The 24216-nt window shown below is 39.4% G+C and overlaps 1 protein-coding gene across 3 annotated transcripts in view; it reads left to right on the top strand.

The window, feature by feature from the left end:
* PLB1 (phospholipase B1) overlaps window positions 1–24216 on the top strand; it is a 79475-nt gene that overhangs the window by 9253 nt on the left and 46006 nt on the right. For all 3 annotated transcript variants that reach the window (XM_085543124.1, XM_085543123.1, XM_015857533.3), the window contains exons 6-22: window positions 775–818; window positions 1526–1610; window positions 1996–2047; window positions 3217–3303; window positions 3560–3622; window positions 4966–5048; window positions 8532–8610; window positions 9298–9402; window positions 10089–10181; window positions 15648–15716; window positions 16553–16633; window positions 17760–17826; window positions 18479–18537; window positions 19561–19634; window positions 20615–20658; window positions 21389–21497; window positions 22363–22414. In XM_085543124.1, coding sequence (XP_085399250.1) covers window positions 775–818; window positions 1526–1610; window positions 1996–2047; window positions 3217–3303; window positions 3560–3622; window positions 4966–5048; window positions 8532–8610; window positions 9298–9402; window positions 10089–10181; window positions 15648–15716; window positions 16553–16633; window positions 17760–17826; window positions 18479–18537; window positions 19561–19634; window positions 20615–20658; window positions 21389–21497; window positions 22363–22414 — 1246 coding nt within the window. The remainder of the gene's footprint in view (window positions 1–774; window positions 819–1525; window positions 1611–1995; window positions 2048–3216; window positions 3304–3559; window positions 3623–4965; window positions 5049–8531; window positions 8611–9297; window positions 9403–10088; window positions 10182–15647; window positions 15717–16552; window positions 16634–17759; window positions 17827–18478; window positions 18538–19560; window positions 19635–20614; window positions 20659–21388; window positions 21498–22362; window positions 22415–24216) is intronic.

Genomic DNA, 24216 nt, shown 5'->3' with positions numbered 1-24216 from the left:
TGTATTAGGCACAACACAATTTTTGTTGTTATCTTGAAAGAAGAAAGCCTACTTAAATAGAAAAGATTTTGAGGCATTGGATCTTCCCCCTTCCTTAGTTATAAGAAATTCTTTGTCCAAGATATGCAACTACTTTAGGGTTGCCATAACCATAAGAGTTGTTACTCTAAGATGAAACCTATGTAGTAAACGTCCTCCACTAGCTAGAGACTGAACGTGTACATTTATTGAAGTAAAAAAGGAATGCAACAGCTCTGATACCCTGTCTGTCCTCTGCCTGAATGATTCCCATTGTTCACAAGCAAGTTCCACACCATTTTCTTCTCTCTTAGCAGATATAAATCATTGAGTAGAATCATCTGGTTGAGCCTCAGAGATGCAAATCTGTGTAACTCTTTTTGAGGCATTCCAGATGAGGATTTGGCCCTGCAAAGACAAACTTTAAAGGACTGCTGTTTTTCAATAGTTGCATGAATGTCTCTGTCTGCTTGTGCACACACAAAGAGAGGTCCTGGCACTGCTTGTGTATATGCATAAGGACAATTATTGCAACATGTAGAGTGAAGAGAAAGAATGAGATCTGAGACTCAGCAGTCTCTGATGACATTATGATTTTAGGGAGAGAAAGGCCTCATTCTTGATTTCAGCAGCTGCTGTGAATACATGCTCCAAGCTGTAGCCTAGCTAGCAAGATGCTGAGGCTGTGCTGTAATGTAACTTTTCTTTGAGAAAAGGAATAACAGCGGCTTCCCTTTTTCTCTTCCCTTTCTACAGCACAGGAAAGAGCCTCCCTGAAGTGAGCGTGGAAATTTTGGCAGGTTTGTTTTTCTGTCACGCAAACTTAAACAGATTAACTGAATGGAGTGCTAGCTGACATTCAAGGGCTTTGCTGGGCTGCAGTGTGTGTACAGCACAAGTGCAACACAAGACTATAAAGGGAGCCTGGGGGAAGGTGCATTGGGTGAATGTGAGTGCAAGACAGGCTGGGTTACCTGTGCTGGCTTTGAACAGGCTGTCTGGATAGCCCCAGTCCCTGCTGGTATGTCTTCATTGTGCGTGCTGCCAGTGCTTGCCAAATGAGATCTTGTGTGAGTTTGTTTGTCCAGTGCTCTTTCTGCTGCCATATGCTCAGAGGCTTATGCTGAGGCTGCCTTAGGTGCACCACATGCAAATTCATCATCTATGAGCTGGCTGTTGTGAAGGGAGTCTTGACTTGCTTCCTGTTCTCAGTAGGTTGATTTCTACAGCTGCTTGTATTTAAATCTGCCCATACTTGTGGCTGATGTAAGAGGTGGGATGAGTGTTTCTCACCTGGGTCTGGAGGCAAAGTCAGATATCAGAACTGTAGTTCATAGGAGCTGCACCAGCAAAACAGCTGCAGAGCAGCTTGGGTGAGCCTCTCATGCCTGCCAAGAGATCCCTTAGATCCTACATTTTCTGTTCCAGTTCAGCTTTGTTTATAGTGCTATTGCAGAGTAACAGTCTCGTGTACATAGAAATAGCCTGACCTGTGTATGTCATTCAGCTCTTATTAGCAGTTTTAATCCCTCGGTCCTGCACCAGTCTCCTCTGCCTGGCACAATGGAAGCAGCATCAGATGGTCAAACAATGTAAGTTTGAGGGGTTTTTGGCTGGGCTGTTCTCTTATATCTGCAGAGGTGGAGGGTAGATGCATTTGATGCTGGAGAATTTCACTGAACACAAAATAAGCTCAATGCCAGGCTGTGCCAGCTCCCCAGGGTCAGACCCTGCCATGGATTAGAAATGTGTCTGCTCTTTTCATCTCTCTAAACGCACATCTGAAAGTGAGACATCTGAATGTGAGCTTATCACCCCAGGCTTTCTGTATAACTCAGACAAGAGTCTAATTTTTACACGTTCAAGAGTGAAAAGATGAATCCCACCTGATGTTTCAAATGTTGACTTTGTAATAAAAATCTGCCAAAGCTTTACCCTTGCTGATGCCTTGATAATTTTTCTTTTTCTGATTTTCAGAGGCCTCTTGGATCAAGCTGGAGAAATAGTGAAGCTCATGAAAGAGAACCAGGTGTGTTTAAAGCACAGAACAGTTAAGAAAGTTTGCTCTCCAAGCTGGAAAAGGGAGAAATGTGATGAAATACCTTAAGCACCACTTAAAGATCTCAAAATAGGACATCCTGTTTCTTGAGGCTAACATACCTTGGTCTATCTGGTATAAACAGAATCAGTTCTGTACTCTTTTAAGGTACGGAGTTTTGTTCTTGAAAGTACCTCACCTGCTTTATGTTTGCCAGAAGAGGATGGTGAGGTTGGCATGGAAGCCAGTGTTTTTGTTTTTGTATTGCTTAAGGATGTGAGACCTCTATCTACACTCTGTAACTGTGCCAGTGTTTCTGAGAAGCCAACTCAAAATTGTAATTCTTGATATTTATCTCTTCCTCCTGCTATCTTAGGATCATATTTTCAAAAAGCTCGCGATATGCTTTGGCTGATATTAGTGGTTGATGCTGGTGAGAACTGTCTTACCACTCATGGCTGAGTGCTTTGAAAATCCCACCCTGGAGTTTTAAGCACTCATTTATCTTCTCTTTTTAAGCCTCAGGCATGTTATTTTGTAAAATGATCTTGACATAACTTGCGTATATAACTGCCAAAATTATTCGGCTGTTACCTACTCCCTATGCAGGGAGCTTGTGAGACTGTATGCGAATGAACTTAGCACAAGTTTTTATGGAACTTAAGGCTTCTAATCAATGCTCTTTGTGATTGGCAGGTGTTGCCTGATGGACTTAGGACAGCTGGACAGGGCTCTAGCCCTTAGATTTTTGCTCTAGTCTGCATCCCACCAGGATGAACCAGTCTCAGCAGTTCAAGAATGTTAATCTGTCAGTAAACTTCATCAGGGTTAGAAAGAAGCAGCATGCAGCTTCATGCTGAGCAGTGCGTGCCCATTTCCAGTGAACTCTTCAATGGCAGCTGCGATTTCTGTCTTTATCCTGAATTTTTGTATTGGTGTGCGTTCAGCTTTAATGGCAGGGTTTGGTCTGTTACCATCTATTTGCTGCCTCCTCTAGAGGGAAGCTGATGAGTCAGATGGAAGGGATCAAAGCATCTGGGGTTGGGCAGTGAGCTACTGTTTTGTCTTGATGATTTAAATCTTGTGTGAGAGAAAGGACGGCAAATAGGCCTCTTACCGTCCTATTCCTTTCAATTTACTTATTTATTTTTTTTTTCCAGATGATGGACTTCCAAAATGATTGGAAACTGATCACAGTTTTCTTTAGTGCTGAAACCCCGTGCTCTTCTTGTGCTTCCACACAACCGGTAATCTTGTCATGGGGTCGTTTAGCAGTCAAAGTGTGTGATTCGATCACTTTTGCAAGCTCTACCCTTTGTTGTAGTGAACCAAAGCAGTAGCTGGTTCCAGAAGATTGGAGTGATTCTATTCAGTAGCATGAGCTTCTGGTCCACAAAGTCTTTTGTACTTAGAAACATGTACTTGATTTAGAATTCCAAATCTGAGATGCAGTAGTAGAACAGTTCTGATTCGTTTTTAAGCTGTTTCTCATCACATTTATAGAAGAACTGCATATTGGACAACCTGGAAAAACTTCAAGAAGTCTTGGACTTTTTATATAAAGAAGTAAGACTTATTCATCAGTTTTCAATACCTGAATCCTCTGCTGATTTATTTATTTTTTTCTGTCTTATTGAACTCTGGCTTGTATCAGTGTTCAAGTGATTCACAACACAAATCTCACTGACTTTAATCCTCTAGCACTATTCATTGCCAGTAAGTGTTTTATTTGTGCTTTAAAAATCTGATGCATATGAAGAGAAAGGACAGACAGGTAACAGCTTAGCTTTGTTACTTGGACTGATGTGCTACTTAATCTAGGCTGTTTATTTTTAAAGTGATTTGCATGAAAAATGGGCTAGATCAATCTAAATCTAGATGTTCCTTTCTAATAGTGGTCTTTATGAAAATAAATGTAATTATTGGATATGTGGAGCAATCCATGCAGTGTACAGAATGCTAAATGCCTAGTGGAGACTTGTTTATACCAGGGAAAAAAAGACAATCAAGATCTGTATAATATCTGTTGGGTATTTGTTGGTTTTTTTTTTTCTGCCATTGTGTGTCCATTTTAAGACCTCAGCATTTCTATCTGGCTGAACTAAAGCTGATCTGTGTCTCAATGGATGATTTTTGGGAAGTGTTCTGTCCTGAATATTAGTCTGCTAATGAACAGATAAGGATGTATAGCTACTACGACAGACTATTTATCTGAAGTGTTTCAATAGCTTTTCCCAAGAATTTTATGTTACTAGATTGATAGACTGAAGGATATTCTACATCTGCTCCAGTTTGATTACATCAGGACACAGGCACTCATTCTTCTGAGACTGACAAATATTGCATTTCTACCCCTACATCTGCTAAGACTGAGAAATATTGCATATAGGTGAAGTTCTACCCCTACATCTGCTTCAGATTCCCTCCTCTATCATTTCCAGAATCAGTATATGTGCACTCATGAAAGTGAAATATCTTTATGTAAATGGAAAGCTGCTTTATCCTTAGGGGAGAGGCGAGGCAAAATGTGTGTTTGTGCTATTAGACAAGATATTTCATCCTCGAGCGTTGTACTGACGTATTGACACAAAAACAGTAGTTCCTAGTTCATCTGAATTCAGTTTAGTTGGTTGATGCATATGATGTGGTTAATGTAAAAATGAACTAGATCTCAGTGAAGAAATCATCATCATGAGTGCTTCACAAATGATGACTCAGGTTATTCTAGATGGCAGGCATAGGAGTAGGATTCAAGAAGGAACTGGTAAAGACTCAGATCACTGATTTTCTGAAGACAGAATCCTAGCTCTGAGGTAACAAAGTTGTAGATGCCAGCAGGTTGCAGTAACAGTGAATTATGATTTCCAACAGCAGATATTAATGTGATTAATTTTAATTTACTATTGCAGGTTCCCAAAGCATTTGTAAATTTGGTAGATTCCACTGAGATGACAACTTCCTTTCTCATGTGCCAAGACCTTCAAAATGCCAGGTAGCAGAGGCTCCTTTAAATTCTTAACACTATCTCCTACTATTGTTCATTGTCCAGTGTGTGTACTGACCCTGTACCAGTCGGGTAGACTTCTGAACAGTTTTCTGCCTTTGATGCCAAAGAATGTCACAGACTTTTAGATCTCGACTTTTGCTGCTGATGCATTCTCTCTGCGGGCATGGATTTACAGGAAGTAGGTGATTTAACTTAATCAGTTTGGATGCTTTGTATAAAGAGTGCATACTGCAGCAGTGGTGAGTTGACACCAAGCAACCACACAGTCTCTCTCTCGTTTCCCCTTTTACCACTCCTTAGAAGGACAAGAGAGAGAAAAGGAAGAACAGAAGCACAAAACCATGTGGCTTAAGATAAAAGTTTAACAGATTAAAGGGAACGTTTAGCAGATTCAGGAAAGTGGGGAGGGAAGATGTGAGGCTTCATTTTCAATGAGTGGTCTAACATCCACTCTGTCTCCAAGCAACAGTGGCCTCAGAATCCAAAATGCCCCTTTTCATCCTCTACCTCAACTTTTATTTCTGAGCATGACGCTATATTTTGTGGAATATCCCTTTGGTCAGCTCATGTAATCTGTCCTGGCCCTGTTCTCTCCCACCCTTCTTCCTCTCCCCTTCCTACTCACTGGGTGGGATAGTAGGAAAAGACAGAAATCTTTGGCACTGCAAACACTGTTCAGCAATGACCAAAGTATTAGTGCGTGATCAACAGTGTTTTAGTCACAGGAAGTAAAGGTAGTGCCATATGAGAGTTTTGAGGAAACTGGCTGATGTAGTTGCCAAGCCATTCTCAACTGAAAAGTCTTGACAAGGTAAAGTCCTTGGTGACTGGAAAGAAGGCAATGTTACATTAAGAAGAATAGAAAGGATGATTCAGAGAACTATAGACCTGTTCAGCCTTACCTCTGTGCCAGGAAAGATCATGGAACAGATCCTCCTGTGAGCCCATGGAAGAGAGAGAGTTGTAATAAGACAACTAGCATGGCTTCACCAAGAGCAAATCCTGTCTGATCAATCTAGTGGCATTCTATGATGGTGTAGCTACATCAGAAGGCAAGGAGGAGCCACTAATGTCATCTGTCTGTTGTTCCCGAGTAAATAATTTGTCACGGTCCCTCATAAAATCCTTCTCTCCAAATTGGAAGAATATGGATTTGATAGGTGGACTGTTGAATAGACAAGGGACTGGTTGCAAGATCATATCCAGAGAGTGATGGTCAATGGCTGAATGTCTGGGTGGAAATCAGCAAAAAGTGATGTCCCTCAGGGGTCAGTACTGGGACAGATGCTGTTTAATTTCTTCATTGAATTACATAAACAGTGTGATTGAGTGTACCCTCAGCAAGTTTGTGGGTGACACCAAGGTGTGTGATCAGCACACGCGAGGGACAAGGTACCATCCAGATAGACCTAGACTGGTTTAGCAGTGGGTCCAGGAGAACCACATGAAGGTTCAGCTAATCGAAGTGCAAGCTCTTGCACCTAGGTCACAGCAACCTCCACTACCCATACAAGCTGGGGTATGAAAGGAATGAACAGAGCCCAGATGAAAAGGATTAGGAGTATGCTGATGAATGGCAAGCTGGACATGAGGGGGCCTGTAAGAAAGAAGAGGTGGCCTGACTCTTTAGCAGGATCTGTTGTGCTAGAACAAGGGAAGATAATTTCAAACTAAAAGAGGGGAGTTCTTTAACGATAAGAGTAGTGAAGCACTGGACCAAGCTGCCCAGAAAGGTGATAGATACTGTGTCCTTAGAGGCGTTCCAGACCAGTCTGGATGGGGCTCTGAGCAACCTGATGCTAGTGGTATGTGTCCCTGTTCATTGCAGAGGAGTTGGACTAGTTGACCTTTAAATGCCCCTTTCCAACTCGTAGTATTCTACAATTTTATGGGCTGCTGTGAAGAAAGTTAACTCCACCCCTATACAATCATTATGATCACAAGACTGCAAGGTCCACTCACCCCCTGCTCTTTAGTCAGAGTTGCTTCTGCCCTGCAACTCTTGAACTGAAAACTCTGGAGGGTCTTTAAAAGCTTAAGTTTCTAGGTATCAGTTCTCACAATATTTGTAGAAGGAAGAACTGGTTTTAGAAACAGTTATGAAGCTAAAAGAAAGCTACTGTTTGGGCTTAGAGTGAGGTGGAATGGAGAACTTCCAACTTGCTAATTCCTCTATGGTAACGACTTGCATGGATGCTTTCAGCTATCTCCTCTCTCAGTACCTTTAAAGAAAAGTGTGAGTAGCTTATGTCCCAATTTAGCAGGGAGTAGGAGTTTGCACATGGACAGTTATGATAGAGTAGTTTACAGCTGATGAGATTACACTCTGTTTCACCTTAGTAATTTTTTCTCGTGCTCATGACATGAGACACCGTATGTACTAATATATTCATTCTGATGATCTTCACAAGCTTTGTGCGTATACAACTCAGGAGGGGGAGTCAAGGAGGGGGTCTGTCTGCTGTGTAACCATGTGCTTAACAACAAGCATAAGCATAAGCAGAGAAGAAACTTTCCCTGTCAGAAGCAATTGCGTGGAGAATTCTGGCAAGCTTACTTATCAATATGATCTTGAATCTATGTTTATCTGTTTGAACAGTTCCACCAGTCTGTATGCTTTGTGCTTAGGTATGAAAGTTCTGGGCTCATCTCAATCTCAGGCCCAGATAGTCTCCCAGATTAAGGCCTTAGCATTTGGTTAGCAAATCCTAATCTCTGGATTCTTCAAGGAAAAAATATGATCTCTGGCCAAAAGAGGAAGCCTAAGTATCTAAGAAGAGCATAAGAACAGTTTATGAACTCTACTTTTAGGCATGCAACTCTATTTGTATATTGTATGAGGTTCTTAAGTGAGCCCCCTTCATACTTGTCGATTGGTCTGTGATAGGATGCTGGTCATGAGTTCATTATTCCTGTCTACTGCCTTGGGGGAGAGTCTGAGTTTTCCTATGAGCTGCAGAAATATGCAGTATGGAGATCTCATCTTGTAGATCAGAGATTTGACAGAGATTAGCGAGCTGCTTGATAATGCCTGGCCACTGTTTAGTGTGATTAAGAATTTTTAGCACTGAGCTTCTAGATGGTGGTCTTGTTGCCAAATACTAAGGCAAAAGTCCTTCTGCTTTGAATGTGTTCAGTTTTCTTATGTGATGATAGAAAAGAAAGTGTTTGAAAACTAGTGCAGCAGTTTTAAGCCTGAACAGGCTGCTGGCTTGTGAAACCCTGTGCTAATCCAAGTCTGGCATATTTGCCAGCTGAATAGGCTTTCAAGCAAAGTAGCAGTTCAAGGCTCTGGACATGGAAATATTTATCATTCTGCATTTAAAATAGTAAAACATCAACATGGAGTTTCGTCAGTGTATGCAGCAATTTAGGCTTCAGTGTATGCTTGTCAGCATCTTAATAGTTTGTGCTTTCTATCCAGTTTATCTAAAGTTCATAATTGTCCTTTTTTCATCTTCTCTGCAGCAGTTCAACTGGGGACCAGTGCACTTGTATTCATGAAAACTCTACGCTAAATTATAACATTCTGAGGTGGTCCTATCAGGTAAGGCATTTTCTGTTGCTTGGGGCTTGTATTGATAGATATGTCTGCCTATTCATTTTCTAGATTAAAGAGAAGTGAAGAGCTGTGGGAGGGTTAGTGGTGAGGAAGATTAGAAACTGCTTTGGTTCGGTTTGGTTTTTTTTCTTCACTATATTGGCAGCAATCCTGATCCCATTTCTCACATTAAGAACAATGAAGATGAGTTCTCTGCATATCTGAGTGACTTTAGCATCTCTTTCAGTTTCTAATGACTATTTAGCTTTCAGAACCTAGGGTTTGTTATAACCTATTAAGGAAATGGTTTCTTGTCCAGTAACTTGGCTGTTGATGGCATATAACTTAGAAAAAGGGAATTTTTCAGTAAGACTAAGGCAGCTGTGCAGGAATTTATTTAAGAATGATGGGGAGGCAAGTAAGTACAATATGTCACTGCCATATTAAACTTGCCATCCTGTCAAAGAAAATGATGGTAATTCAGTGTATCTTTTTCATAGCCACAAGGACTTTCTAACTATTGCATAAGATGGCTTCATTCAATTACACCCTTTGTTCTGAATTACAGAATTTGATTATTATGGTTTATTAGGGATGGGGATAATCCAAGTTCACTTTAAGCCTCAGTGAATTGCACATGTGTTACACTCTTTACATAATAATGCTTACCTGATTAAATGGTTGTCCATTTAGGATGCTTGGGAAAAACTTCTCAAGTCTAAGAGGTATGATCAAAAGGATGATTTCACTGTCGTTCTTCAGCCTTCTCTCCAAGAAACAAATCTTTTGCTCAGTCTGGTGAGTAAATGCATGTTTCTTTGTTCTTTCTGAAGTGTGACTTGTGAGATTGAGTGCAGTGTTCAGCTGGTTCCTTCCTATCTAAAAGATGAAGTTAGTTAGGCATGTAGAACATACCTTGATCTGGAGGAGGGGAAGGTATGATTTTGTAGATAATGGATCATTCAATAAAGTATCAAAATCCAATATAAAATACTTGGTGGCTATTTGTATAATAGGGTGGTGGTAGGTAATAGTCCAGTTCACAGGCACTGTAACAATTCCTTGACCATATCTTAATTCCATTGCTTCCCTCTGTTCAGTATCAGAGCAAAGTGGACTGGGAGAAGGAAATCTGTCTTCAGGCAGTTTGGGTCTGCTATGTTGCAAAACCTTCCTTTGCTGTCAATTCATCTTATGGCAGGCTTGTTTTCTTAACTGCTGATCTGTACACAAATGCCAGACTTAATTTCCATGACATTACTTTTCTTCTCCATAAATTGCTCTGTTATTTTCTCCAGTGCCATCTTATGTTTTTATGTTTATGTTTTCGGAGCCTGTAAGTGCTGGCTAAGACAAGTGTTTATTCCAAATTATTCATATGATCGCATCTGCACATTTCCCTGATCTCCTGTATTGCCACTATTGTGATTATGTTTTGGTTTTTTTTGTTGCTCTGTTTTGTCATGCTCTCACTGGTTTCTCAGGGCAGGGATGGTTTCTTCAGCACATCAAAGACACAAGTGGAAACTCTGGAAGAAGATTATACTTTCATGACTTTGAGCCTCTGGAAGAACATGGTGAGCAGTACTACAGGTTTTATTGCTTTACTGGACTTAGTACAGACACTTGGTAGCAATTCCACACTAGCCAGGCTCTGAGTAGCTTGGAAGATAGGAAGGAGGAATGTAGGAAAGAAACATCCCATGATTTATTTTCAGTGTGAAGAATCTACTCTCTTATTATCCTAAATGCCCCGTGGCTGCTACTTTCTACCAAGAACTTTTCAGAAACTTTTCCAAAGTAGCCCTACTCCCAGGGAGTACAAGAGCTGTGGCAAACCCTTTTGCCTAGCCTTAGTTCTGTGGCAGAGTGTCACAGCGACAACTGAGGCTTTTCATAACCCAAGAATAAAGTGGTTGTACTATTTTGTTTTATATCCACCCCATTTTTCACTAATGAGTCTTATAATGTCTTTTTTTTTTTTTTTTTTTTTTTTCATTCTGCTAGTCTTGCTTATAGTAAAAAGTTGACAGGCAGAATTGGGGAATTCCTATTGCTTCCTCTAGATCTGGATGTTCCACCCAGCTAAGAAAATCCAAACAGTGGTAACTTAGAATGGGAGAGAAAGCACATCTGAAAAATACATGTCCTGTTGATCACTCAACCTTTAAAACAACATCCAATTCTGTATGAGGTTGTTTCCTTCTGCAAGCTTGAGACAGTAACACGTAGCATTTGTATAAGTAACTGGGTGCACGCTCATACAACTGGAGGAGTTTGTATTTCATTGATGGAGGAGACTAGTGAAGGAATGGGAGCTGTTTTTCAGTGAGACAAAAAAAAAAAGCAGACAGCTGCATTAACGCTCGCTAGGGCAGAGTAGGATGTTACTGCTTAGTGCATACCATGTTTAGATCCGACTATGATAACAGTAGTTTTGACTAGGATGTTGGTTTTACTGTTCATTCTGTATTACAAGATCTGTTTTCTGCTTTTTTTTTTTTCCTAACAAACTTCTTATAACACACAGCATAAGCTACACACACAATCTTATTTTAATTAAAAAGAAATCTGCATTGGCCAATGAAGTTAAAGACTAAAAAGCAAACAAACAAAAAACAACAACAAAAAACTTTTTTGCTTGTTTAGCACCACTCTTAAAATAAATCCATACAAATGGATGTGTACTTGTTCCACTTCATGCTATTTCTGGCAGTAGTAATGCTGCTGTGGTGCTGACCATTTAAAGAAGTAGGATTTGCAGGAAGGAACTCTCTCTTATTCAGCCTGATGACATAGCTAGAAATAATAGTTGTACCAATAAAAGATATCTTTCTGTGTGCATCTGCCATTTTAAATAGATAGTATGAAGCTTAGAGTTTAAAGCTGATCAAGCATTGAAGCTTTAACCTTGACCACATGTGCTGCATCTAGTCATCTATTTTGCTGTTATCTGTGACACTCCTTTCCACGATGTTAAAGTTCCCATCTTGATTCTTCTATTGCAAAGCAGATGCGATGATAAGACTTGTGTTGGCCTCTATATCATTCTTTTGCTTCGGTCTCATGAAGTAACAAGCTTCGCTAATTGAATGAGCACAGCAGACACTGAAAGTCAGACTCCTGAGATCTGAATTAAATATGTTGTCTCAGTTCTCTATAAAAAATGGGGTGAATTACTTAGAATGCCTGTGTCTCAGTGTACTCATCAGTAGTGACAGTATTTATATGCCACAGTTCCAGCTCTCACTTAAACATGATTAGTAAGAAAGTAGGAAGAGGTGATGGCTCCTCCGCAGATATTAATGATTATAAATATTAAACCTAGACAGGAAAAAGCCATATTATGAACATCTGATTTTCTGAGAAAAATGGCCCCTTTCATTTTTTTAGCACTGTGTATGCATTTTCAATTTTTCGAAATGAAATCCTGAATTACTTTTCCAACTAGTGCAGAAAATGAAGATTTCTGATGGGAAGGACCAGACTGCTGCCTGTTTGCTCGCCCATTTTGAGCCCCTGCAGCAGGAATTGTCTGGGGCTAACTGAACCAAGATTATGAGAATCTGAGTCATCTAGGTTCAGATCTAACCATCTAGGCTGATCTATTATGTTTTCCAGGGTTTATCAGTTGGAAGATGACCTCTAGATTTGAGTTATATCCATCTTTTAAAAGACTGTGACATTATCAGAGGTCATGTGCTTCTAAAGGGCTTCACACCTTAAATTACACTTTTTTTTTTTTTTTTTTTTTTCCTAATGTCCTGTGGCATAAATTTGTCTTTCTATGGCTTCCTACTGTTCAGCTTTTCTGATTTCACATTATGTAGAATGTCAATACTAGGCTTCTTGAGTATTCTTTTCAATGAGTTATGGTAATATTAGCCACACTCTGTAAACACCTATTCTGCTTCTTCACAATCCAGGCTCTGTAGAAAAGAAGAGGCCAGAACTTCTTTTCTGAAGACTTAAAACTACTGCAAACATACTCAGTTAACCCAACACCGATTTCCCTTTTGTGCCCTTCCAAATTCTTACACTCAGCTGGTAACAGATTCCTTCTGTCCCTTCAGATATGTTTTTTCTGTGCAGCTTCTGCCTTGTGAAGAGCCTTCTTTCCCTCTGCTTTTTTCTCTGCATGTTTTCCCCATTTTCCAACTACCAGCTTTCCCGTATTTCAGTGTTTTTCCCCAGTATGAGGGGACAGCCTGGATGATCTGGATGAAGATCAAGATATGCCAAAACTGCATGTTGCTAACAGTTTGTAAGGAGACTGGAGGAATTGTAGTGTCCCTCGATAACTTCTTTCCCCTTTGATTTCCCTGCCTCCCCTTTCATTCAGGAGGAGTTTTCTTAACATAAATGGTGATTATCAGAAAGGCACCTCCCTGGGCAGATTCCTTATCTGCCTGTGATAGTATTCTGCCACTGTGTCAAAGGAGATGATATGAAAGATGCTTTCAGTATAAAAAGCACTGGGTAAATGAATTTATTGGATAAGGTTCACTCTAGCTGTCCTCTTCAGTAGGGTTAATGGTTTATACTGACAACATACAGTGCATATTGGGAACTGATAGGAAATCAGGGTTGTGATTTATTGAGCAGCAAACAGCAGAATGAGGAGGTGCTGAGGAAATGTGTTCAGTGTGTTTCCCTTCTGCTATCGGCCCAACTGTTCTTATGTTGACAGTGCTTGTTTTGAGGCTTGATACTAGCCTCTTTCTTTGATTGATTAGCTGCCTGTAGGCCAAAGGCCAAAACCTTGAAAATCCAATGGCAGTTGGCAGTAGCACTGGACTTCAGCCTGACGGAGAAACTGAGCTTGCTTGTGTTCTAGGTATAGCTGAAATTTTTTTCTTTAACATTCCTAGTTATGTAGGAGCAGTGCAATTCCAATGGTAAGCACATCAGGTGAATGACATGAAGCTGAGAGAGGCTGTTTGCTCAAACGGTTTTGATGTTTACCACAGAGAGTCTGATTAATTTTGGCAAATGCCTACAACTTTATCTCTGTAAATATATCGGAGGGCAAAGCTCCTTTCGTGTGCGTAAAGAACTTAGATAAGAAGCTCTTGTGTTTGGTGTGTAACAGAGAAGGCTCCCAAAAAAACATCCTGCAACTCAGAGACAAACAAACCAAAACCAGGTAAGAACTTCAATGAGAAGAGCACCCACATGAGGCTGTACCTGCCTCTCTCCGGCCTTCAGTGATTTACTGACTTAAAAACCACTGCAGTCCTGAAGCAGACCAGCCCACTAACCTGTCTACTTGCTAGGATTCAGGGTAGGTTCTGGCAGACTACTGTACAGACTCAGTGCATGGCTTCCCAGATCACCTGCATGGAAGCTGCCCATTTTTCCTGGGAGAAGTGTTTCTGAGCAGTCTGGAATGAATCTCCTGGAGGAATTCATTCTCATTACCCAACAACAGGCAAACATCTAATACTTATTTCTAGTTCATTTGTAGCTGAAAAATACCACTTTTGTACTTTTGCCCCATGTACTGTAGCATGATTCCATGCTGGAAGAATATATCCTTTTAAGAATGTTGTTAAGCAGCTGTTTTTCACTTGTTTTTTGTTTCATCCTATGGGATGGAAAATGACCAGCTCCCAGCACATTTTCTCTCTGAGCTTTATTTTGTCCATTTCATGGATTCTTTCAAAAAAAAAACAAAAAAACACCAAAAACACAGGCTTAGTTTCTTCGAGTCCTTCTTTGAAAGAATATCCAGCTGTAAGCCCCTTTTCTGTTTCTGTTTATTTGTTGGTGGTGGTGGTGGAATTTTTTCCCCTCCACGTTATCTTCATTGACAGAACAATCAAAATACAACAGTACTCCTGCCCGGCATGTATCAGTGACGTCAAGCCTGTTACTGCCTTATTTCTCAATGCCTTCAGTCCTGTTTCTTAAGATTCTGGCAGCTGCCACTGTTGATGCAAACTGGGCCGAGGTTCACTGAGGATTTTAAAACAGTGACCAACTCCTTTGGGTGTGCCTGCCATTTAATTTGCTCCCAGCAAGGTGTATGAATAGATGAAATGATTCTTCATAGTATTTACCTCTTTGTGCTGTCCGTACTGAGTTTTGGGTTGCACAATAATTTCTTACCTACCTGTCCTGTTGGAAGGCAAATAAAGGCCTGCAAATATAAGTATTTTCAAAGCCTCTATGCAGAGTTGGAGTGCACCTTTTGATGCTGTATGGCATGTATCAAAATATAGATAAATAGTTACGGAAATGGAGTCCTTTAGCATGAATCCAGCTGAGTGAGCTACAGCCACCACAGAATTGATGCATGGTTTTTTTATATTCACTATTTCTGAATGTTGCAAAATGAGTCTGCAGCATAAGGAACACTAAAGCGTAATGTTCACAAGACAGAAGGAAGGGGTTGATACAACACAAATGTGTAGCCCAAAGGACAACTTTTAGTTTTCCATTTATATTAGGAATTTTTTATTTTCTCCTTTTGAGGTAAAGCAGTGTGGTCTTCAACAGGCCCTCTGTATAATCTGGCTCAGAGCTGAGTTTTCTCAAGAGGTTCCGCAACATTATTTTTACTGTGGTAACAACCCTTTTGCTTTCTTGTACCTGACCAAACTGGGAAGTGAAAGTGACTTCTTAATTGCAGCCAAGTGTAAGCTACATAAGAGGAGGGAATGAATCACAAATATGATTGAGGCTATGCTCTTCTGGAGAATGTCCACTGTTACTGTGGTTGAGCTGATAAACGCCTCGATTACAGATAGTCAAATGCTGTGGTTCAAGGTCCATGCCTTGCAGCCAGCATTCCCAAAGACAGAGTTAATGTGTGGATGGTTCTTCTAATGATGACAAAATGGCAATCTGATCATAGGAGTTGAAAAAAGGGCCTCTCCCAGATTTTGTAGGTATGCATGTAGGATGTAAATTAAAATCACTCATGAACAAAACAAGTTTTTAATATGTATTAACTTGATGGATAACACGAGGCACTAGAGCTTCTGAGTTACTGCTGCTATCCCATCTTGCATATGTGTAAGTGTTGTGTCTCTTTCCAGATGGAACCAGTTGGGCAGAAAAAGCCATATGACTTCACAAAATTGCATCAGGTCCCATGTCCAACTCAGGTAAAAGCATTTCCTTATTGCTGGGAGATTTAATTACTCTTTGTAGAGTTTCCAAGTTTTCAAATACTGTCATCTTCTGAAGCTTTTAGAAATGTATGCTTTCCTAAGATACCGCACTATGAAAAGTATGGCATTCCTCAAGCTAATTGACACAGTTTTTATTGTATACAGATGAAACTGAGAAAACAAGAACTTCTGATAAAGTTAAATCATCTTACTGTCAATTTTTATTTAAAAACCATCTAATCTCAATAGTTAAATCGTGAATAACGAATGGAGAATTATCAGTATCTTTCAACAATAAAATTGAATCTGTGCATTTTATATAATTGGATGTTTCTGTTATTTGATTCTGTTTTTGCCAGATTTAAGTATTTTTGTCTGTGAAGTTCTCAGTAACTCAGTAGCATCTTCAGGGTCTGCATGTCTCTGAGGTTCAAAGAACAGATTCTTGAATGGTTTTGCATTTAACCATTGGCTTCAATAATTTAATAGTGATAAAACACTGCTGGCATCACAGCACTTCACTAAACAGCAATCAAAGCATAAAAGAACTGAATTATCTGTTTTGTTTGATGTTAAGTTTGAGGCAAGAGGTAGTGTTGTGCCTACGGCATTCAAAGTCTTAATTTTCAGGTCTAACCTGGATTACTTCACGCATTCGATGTACGCTCAAAGACTAATGTTGTCTATATTTTCTTCTCATGTAAATCCTGTCCAGTATAATGTCATATCAGCTGTTTATGTTTTCACTATTGTGGGGGGTTATTTGTTTGTTTGTTTTGTTGTGGTTTGTTTTTTGTTTTTTTTTTAACAAACTTCTCTTACTTCTGCAGGAATATCCATATTTGTTCACATACAGAAATAGTAACTACTCATTTTCCGAAGGCATATCAAACACTAAAGAAGCACTGCAGGTAAGGCAGAACTGTTTACAGCGTATGGACTAAGTGTATTCCAGTGGGACAGGTGGGTGGAATTGCATTGGAGCCTAATTAAACAATGTTACTGAATAAAAAGCTCAAACATTATTTCCTGCTTGACTAAACAGTCAGATACTTAATACATTTTCTTCCTGATGAATTTTGTAGATTGTAACTGGTGGTAGACGTCTTCAACCAGCTGAAATTAAGCCTTGTGTTCACTGTTAAGAGTGTTTTTTAAACATCTAGATAAGCATTAAGTTCTCTGGGATGAGGAAATAGTGAAAACAGGGCCCTTTAGTTTGTGGAGGAAACTAGATCAAATCAGCATGATATCGCTGTGTGGGTCTGATTTCATCTGGTGCACTCCATAGCAAAACTGATGGAACAACAGTTCTTTCATTTTTGTTGTTGTTTTGTAAGTTGAATATTAGCTGCATAGAGGTAAGTAGCCATGCTTTTTTAGTCATGGTTCTCTGATTCTGAGCAGAATTTGGTGCTCCCAAACAGCTACAGAGGGAAAGCATGAAGCTCATATTTGTGCCCCAAAATACAGAGTCTATATCAAAATACAGCGGCTATATCTGCACTCAAAATGGACCAAATGTTTTTGGAATAGTAATGAATGTTTCTCCTCTCATTTTAATGTATCTCCAAGTGTTTTGCTAGCTATAGCATTCACTTTACTCCTACAGCCTAATAATTGTGTTGAAGGCCTGCACGTTGAGAGGACAGGCTTGTGGGCTGCTGGCAAAGGTACAGTTCAGTGCTGGGATGTTCCAGGGGTGTTCAAGCACAAAAGGGTGTGAGCTCACTTAGCTGAGAATACAAAAACATTAAAAATTGCTTAGCTGAATTTAGCATGGCATGGAGTCTGAAATAAGATGCCCTACAAGTAGGCAAGAGTAGTGTTGTGCTAATGTAGACGTGCAATTTCTGAGTGGTCTGAATGTCTGTCTGCCTTCAGAGGGTTGGTTTTAGCATGGCCTGAGGAAAGGCTGAGGTGATAGATGTGCACAAGTATGTGGGAAATCTGCTGAGATAATGTTCTGAGTTATGAATGGTTAATCATGACAAGTACGATGAGTCTGATGTTGAGTTGCACTGTCTGCTTTTCCAGGAGAGAAGTTATGGAACAAATGTTCCTTGTTTCAACTATGGTCCCTCTGATACAGTTCCAGATTCAGGTACAGTATTATGCAATTTTATTTTTTATTTTTTTCCATAGATCCACTTCATCTGATAGTTGAAGAGAAACAAGGACTGGTTTTAGTTAGGAAATGTGCAGTCTTCTGTGAAACAGTATGTTCTATTGATCATAATTTAAAAAAACCTTTGAAACAACTTAAATAATTGTGTAGCAAGACACAAGTTTTCCCTGAGGAATGGTGAAAACTTACTGGAATGCACATTCCAGGTACAAGCAAAGAAGTGACAGTGGAAAAGTCAATAGGCTGTCATTGCAAAGAGCCATGTGGAGTCCTGTCCCAAATGGGTTTCGTCTCCTCTTGGAAGCTATGACAAGCCTTAAATTTTCACCTTGTGCTGGCACTGGAGCTGTGCCTGCCTTTCAGCAGTTTCCACCAGTTAGAATGAATTAGAGAGGACGGATGTGAAACTGATATCTTGCTGCTTCCCTTGTCAGTGCAGCTAATGTCAAATTAAGGTACCATGCATCATTTTTTTGGGATGACTTGGTATCTGTCATTCTGAGCTGTTGTCATCACGATTATTATGAGTTTGCAGTACTTTATGTTTATACTAAACAAAAGTTCTGATAACTATCACAGTTTTAAGTTTTCTTTATCTTCTCCTTCCTGCTGCTTTTATTTTTATTAGTTCATAAGTTGAGACCAGCAGATATTCGGGTGATTGCTGCCCTGGGAGATTCAATCACAGTAAGTAAAATTTGCTGGTTAACCACCATTAAAGCAAGTAATGAAAGGCCATTTCTGAATTTTAGCTTGAGAGAGAGTGCATACAGATATGCTTTATTGAGTCAAATGCAGTTTTCTGTTATTTGTTTCAGCACTCACCTTGACTGACTGGTAATCAGATAATGAATCAAATGTATGCATGGTTCCCATTTAAAGTCCACAAGAGTGCTGAACAAGAAGTAACTGCAAGATTGGGTTGCATAGCAGCACAAATACTGTGCTAGAGTGGACTTGCAACTTGCTTTTCCTTATTGATTCTATGCAGCAGTCAAGGTGTTGTCCTTTAAAGCTATTAGTAAGTAGAATAAACAGAAGATTCTGCAGCTAATGTGGATACGTAAAATAACACTGATGTCTAGAAAGCCATATTAATTTTAACTGACTAAATATTTGAGAAAAATTACAATAGATTATCAGGTATAGCAAGTAACTCATGTAAAGAATCTTTTAGCACTACTTCTGAAGGTAAATAAAAGGGCTACACATAGAATGGCTCTGATTCTCCAATCAACAATGACTGTTCCACAGTTCATATCATAATTCATGTTTCTTATTTCTATAGTAACTACTGTATTTAATCTTTTCAACCCCCTTTCTTGGGGAAAATGGGAGAAGGAAGATGGAAAATCACTGTACCATGTTTTAATGAAATGAGCACAAAAATGAATTATTCATTCAAGGCCATTGCTATTTTATTTATTCCTTATGCAAATTTAGAATTATATGAACATTTTGAACACACTCAACCACCTTTCCCTCACTTGATCTAATCAAGAAGTTGATAGAAGTGGGTAATTTACTAGAGCAGAGTTGAAATACCCTCAGCCATTGATCCTCTTGAGAAAATGATCTGTTATATTTTGGGAAGACGATACAGCTTGCCTCGTTAACATTCTCCTAAATTATTTTCACTAGAATAAGTCAGAGAACTAGTTATTGTAGCAATTCTTGTTTTCAGAAGGATATCTCCGTTTCTCTTTCCAGGCAGGTAATGGGGCAGCATCCAATCCCCATGATGTTCTGGATGTCCTGACTCAGTACCGAGGTATTTCTTGGAGGTGAGTACCAAGAATTCCCACCAATGGGAGGGAATCTGTTTATTAGAGTTACATGTATACACTTGCTTTTAGGTGACAAGTGGAGATTTTGTGGAGAGTGATTTTGACTGTTTTATATAAAAGTGTTTGTGATTTTACTTATGATAAATAAAATACTCACACCAGTGACTACCTGAGGCATGGTGTGGTGTGGCAGTTCTAAGCTTGTATGTGCAAATGAAGTAGAGTCATCATCAAGATGACCCCTTTCTACTCTCACAGCTGCAGCTGTTGCAAATCCCCGATCCCAGTTCAAATGCCTCACTTAGGCATTCTGCATTTCTGTCCCTGCTATTTCAATTGCTCGTCTGTTCTTCCCCACTGTAGCCTATGTCGTTCATATTTCCCATTTAGAACTAATGGTCTACCAAAAGTCAGAACGAGGTCCTTTTCTTGCTGCTCATTCATCTGCAGTCAGTATTTCCTCAGCCATTCCCCAGTACTGTTTATGTTAAGCAAAGCACGTGTCAGTTATTAGTACAGACTTGTACATATGCAACATTATAATAGAGAAGTTAAAAAGTAATTCAAAAGAAAGGTCATTGTGTTCACTTAGTACTTTGCAAGTGTTTGACTTGACACCAAGCCTGCCAGGTTGATTTTCTGCTCGTCAAATTATTACCATCCTGAGAAGCTGCAGACTTACAGAGTTTTAAACAAGTACTAGGGCACTTCACAGTATTCTATAGTAAGTTAAAGGGATTCTAGAGAGTTGTAAGTCCCTATTTTAATATTTTGATCTTTAAGGATAATTTACTGATTTTCTGGGGCAAAAAAAAAGACGTATGCTAGCATTCTGTAGCACACAGATGATAAATATTATTAGCCTGGTAGGGTGAAGGGCTAAATGCATGAAGGGATCTCTCTTACTTAGTCCACTGCATTAAGAAATTCATTGTATTTTGGAACATTTCTTGTATTATTATTTTTTTCTTTTTAAGTGTTGGAGGAAATGAAAACATCAGCACAGTCACAACACTAGCAAGTAAGTGAATTTTTCCATAAACCTAATAAAAATCTGGAACTGTTTGATAAAACATCCTTTATTATTGATCAAATAAAAAAAGTTTTTTTGAAGGAGGGCTTACTATTTGTATAGTGACAGGACCAATCACTTTGTATTCAATGTCTGGTGCTGAGTAGAATTTGCTTACCAGATGGAATGTAATTTGGGCATGACTTAACCATGTATCTGTCATTCTAGAAGGCTGATTGTTTCTGTATTCTTCTGCTGGTTGTAATTATATCCCAAATGTGTTGGGGTTAGATGAATCAAAGGCACTAGATCATAACCTAAAGTAATCGGCTTGACTGCATTGGAAAGATGTTTTAGGCAGGTTTGGATTTTACGTGCATTAGATATCAGAACATTTTAGTTCTGTGGTGTTTGTTTGAAATGTTGCTCTGCAATCCAAGATTGGGTGGACATTCAGGTCTTTGAGTTTATGAAATCTGGGGAGAATGAGGCCAAAGGCTTTGATTCCTACCCATCCCCATTTAGCAAGACAGAATGAGTCTCTTGAATGAGTATAGGGTTACACAGCCTGAATTACCAAGCCAAAAGATATTTTCAGCCATGCGCATTTCTTAGGGGTTAATTTTTTACAGGTATCTCTTTAAGCTTTTAAATGTTGTTGTAATAAGATCTCATCTTTATGACTCCCCTTGTTATTGCTGAAGTAAGCAACGTTTCATGGCATTCTCTTGCTCTGCAGACATTCTTCGCGAGTTCAACCCATCCCTGATAGGATATTCCACCGGCACTGGAACGCAAACTACGGAAAATGCTGCACTCAACCAAGCAGTTGCAGGGGCTAAGGCAGAGTAAGATGAAAATTACTCTTATTTTTATTATTTTTTTATAAGTTGATTTTTCTTTTAAAACTTGCTTTGAATCCTAGAGTGTGGCAGATAAGTCTGATGGGCAAACCCAGGTGTATTTCTTTACTCCATTTTTAGCATGAAAGCTGATAAATGTGGTGGGGGCTTTACAATTTTTTTCTGTTTGCCAAATAAAAGTTTTCTCTAACATTATCAACCAGTTACCCAAAGCACTTCACAGGCACTATTCAGAAAGCTTCATATCCCAATTGTGAACATCTCCACTGTGCTGAAGCTATATTCCAGCCCTCTTGTCAGTAGGACTAAGATTCCACATAGAGAAACCAAGATTTAAACAAAAAAGGTGGACTGATTATGGTCAGTCTGTGGTGGAGATGGGAATTAGCTAGAGACCACTACACTCCATCTATGTGAAATTCATACAACATCCTTTTTTTCTTGGGAGCACTTCTTATAAAACATGCATCAGTGGCTTGAGGCCATGTGATAACACTGACGCGTGCATGGCTACTTCAGTGATATGTATGTTAATAGCATCTGTCTGATGTTGGGAAGGGGCAAAGTGCATTTAGTTTGTGATAGCACAGTGTGTTTGCTATGTATGCTGCTTATAGAAGCGTAACTATGAAGCATTTGCAAAGTGATCAAGTGCTTGTTGTATGCTGTTTTCTCCCTCTTTTCATCACTATCTCAAAATACAGCATTTTCTGGGTAGTATCACACCTCTCATCCTGCATACAGCAAAAACTGGAGTCTCGGTATTGTTTTAGTTACAGATGCACATTCATCAGCTTTCTCCTTGGCCTTGCTGTCTATGCAAGATTTCTTTTTTATTTTTATTTTTTAGGGATGTTCCTGCACAGGTCAGAAGATTGGTGGACCGAATGATAAATGACAGTGTGAGTTTAACATATCATGAATATCTTTAAAAAGATGAAATAATTGGGCAATATTTTTAGTAACAGTGTAACACACTACAGCAAATGCTAAACATGAAACTATGGGTACAGCAGTGCACAGTGTAATGTTTGGTATTATCCATAACTTTGTCTTAACTGAATTTTTATCAGTATGAGATGGATTGGTTGTGGTTTAACCCAGCAGGAAGCCAGATAGCACGTGGCTGTTCACTCACCTCACCCAGCTGAGTGGGATCAGGGAAAGAATTGAAAAGTGAAAGAACTCATGGGCTGAGAGAAGGAAAAATTAATAAGACATGGAAAAAACATACAAAGGTGAGGGGAGGAGAAAGGAAAAATCAACAAGAGGAAGAATAAACAGAGTGTGTACAGTGGCACTCTCACTGCCATCTGACCCATGGCCCAGCCAGTGTCTCAGCAGAGGCAGCAACTCTGGTCGCCCTCTCCCCCAGTTTTAGTATGGAGCATGGTGCTGTGTGGTAGGGGACATCTGGTATGGAATGTCCCTTTCACCAGTTAAGGTCAGCTGTTCTGGCTGTATCCTCTTCCATCTCCTTGTGCACCCACAGCTGGCAAAGGAGCCTGAAAGGCCCTGGCTCTGTGCAGGCACTGCTAAGCAACAACTAAAACACCCCTGTGTTAACAACATCATTCTCATCCTAATTCTAAAGCACCATAACAACTGCTAGGAATTAAAATTAAGTTGAGAACTGGGGCACGTTTTTGTTTTCAAACCCAAAAAGTTGTAACCTTTGTATTATTTTTTAACTTCACTGGCTGATAAACTCAGTACAGGGACCTCCCCTCTCAATCTACTTCATTCTGTAAAGTTTCTCTGCTAGGATATTACTATGATGCTCTTAATTGTTGTGTAAGTGTATGTTTTTGCCAGCTGTGAAGATGCTGGATGTTGAGGACAAATTCTTTAAATGGCAAGTCATACAGAGTGAATATGGAAGGACTTGTTTTCATTCAAAACACTTTAGTCCCTTCTCTGAGTTAGAGCTGACTTCTGCCTTTCACACTTGTTGTTAGGAATTATTTGATTAATGATCTATAAAATGCATATTAGGCTGAGGATTATTTACATATCTTTCACCTAACTACTGCCTTGAATGTTTGCCATTTGTAATTTGACATATGTGCTATGCAATCAGTGACCTTGGTTGCATGATATTATTTTGGTATTCCAATTGTGCATTTGGAGAGCAGTCAAGAAGCCTTCAAGATAACTGCGTACATATCTACTATGAATAATCAGGTGAACACGTACTGGCAAAAATATTTGCAGGCCTTCTTTGTGTGTGTGTGCACTTTGTGTATAAGATTCTACTTTCACAAGATGGCTTTGCAACTCTGGCTTTGTCTAAAATGAGGTTAGAAAGGATATCTTTCACAAATGATTCACAAAGAATCATTTGGATAGTTTTTATTCACACCAGTATTTGCCAAGGCTTGCAAGAACTACACCACTGTACTTATCAGCTTGGAAACATCACACCACAAATGAATGCAAATACTTTTTACATAATGAATCAACTAGAAAGAATGTTCATATTAGAGGTAATATATCTTTGATTTAAGAGTTCTTTTTTTTTCTCCTTGTGAACCACCTGTTTGGTGCAGGAGGAAAATTTTCTCCTTGGTCTTTTCATTTGAACAAGTACATTTTGGGACCAAAATACTCAGCAGTGTGTTCACCAGCTGGGATGTGTTACCTTCAGCCTTTGAAGACAGACACTTTTAAACCACTTGAGGCTGATGTATTCCTGCTTTTTCCT

Source organism: Coturnix japonica, chromosome 3 (assembly GCF_054131305.1).
Source record: "Coturnix japonica strain WE chromosome 3, WE-NBRP24, whole genome shotgun sequence".
Taxonomy (NCBI): domain Eukaryota; kingdom Metazoa; phylum Chordata; class Aves; order Galliformes; family Phasianidae; genus Coturnix; species Coturnix japonica.
The sequence above is the reverse complement of the archived record's forward strand: the minus strand, read 5'-3'. Positions and strand labels throughout refer to the sequence as shown.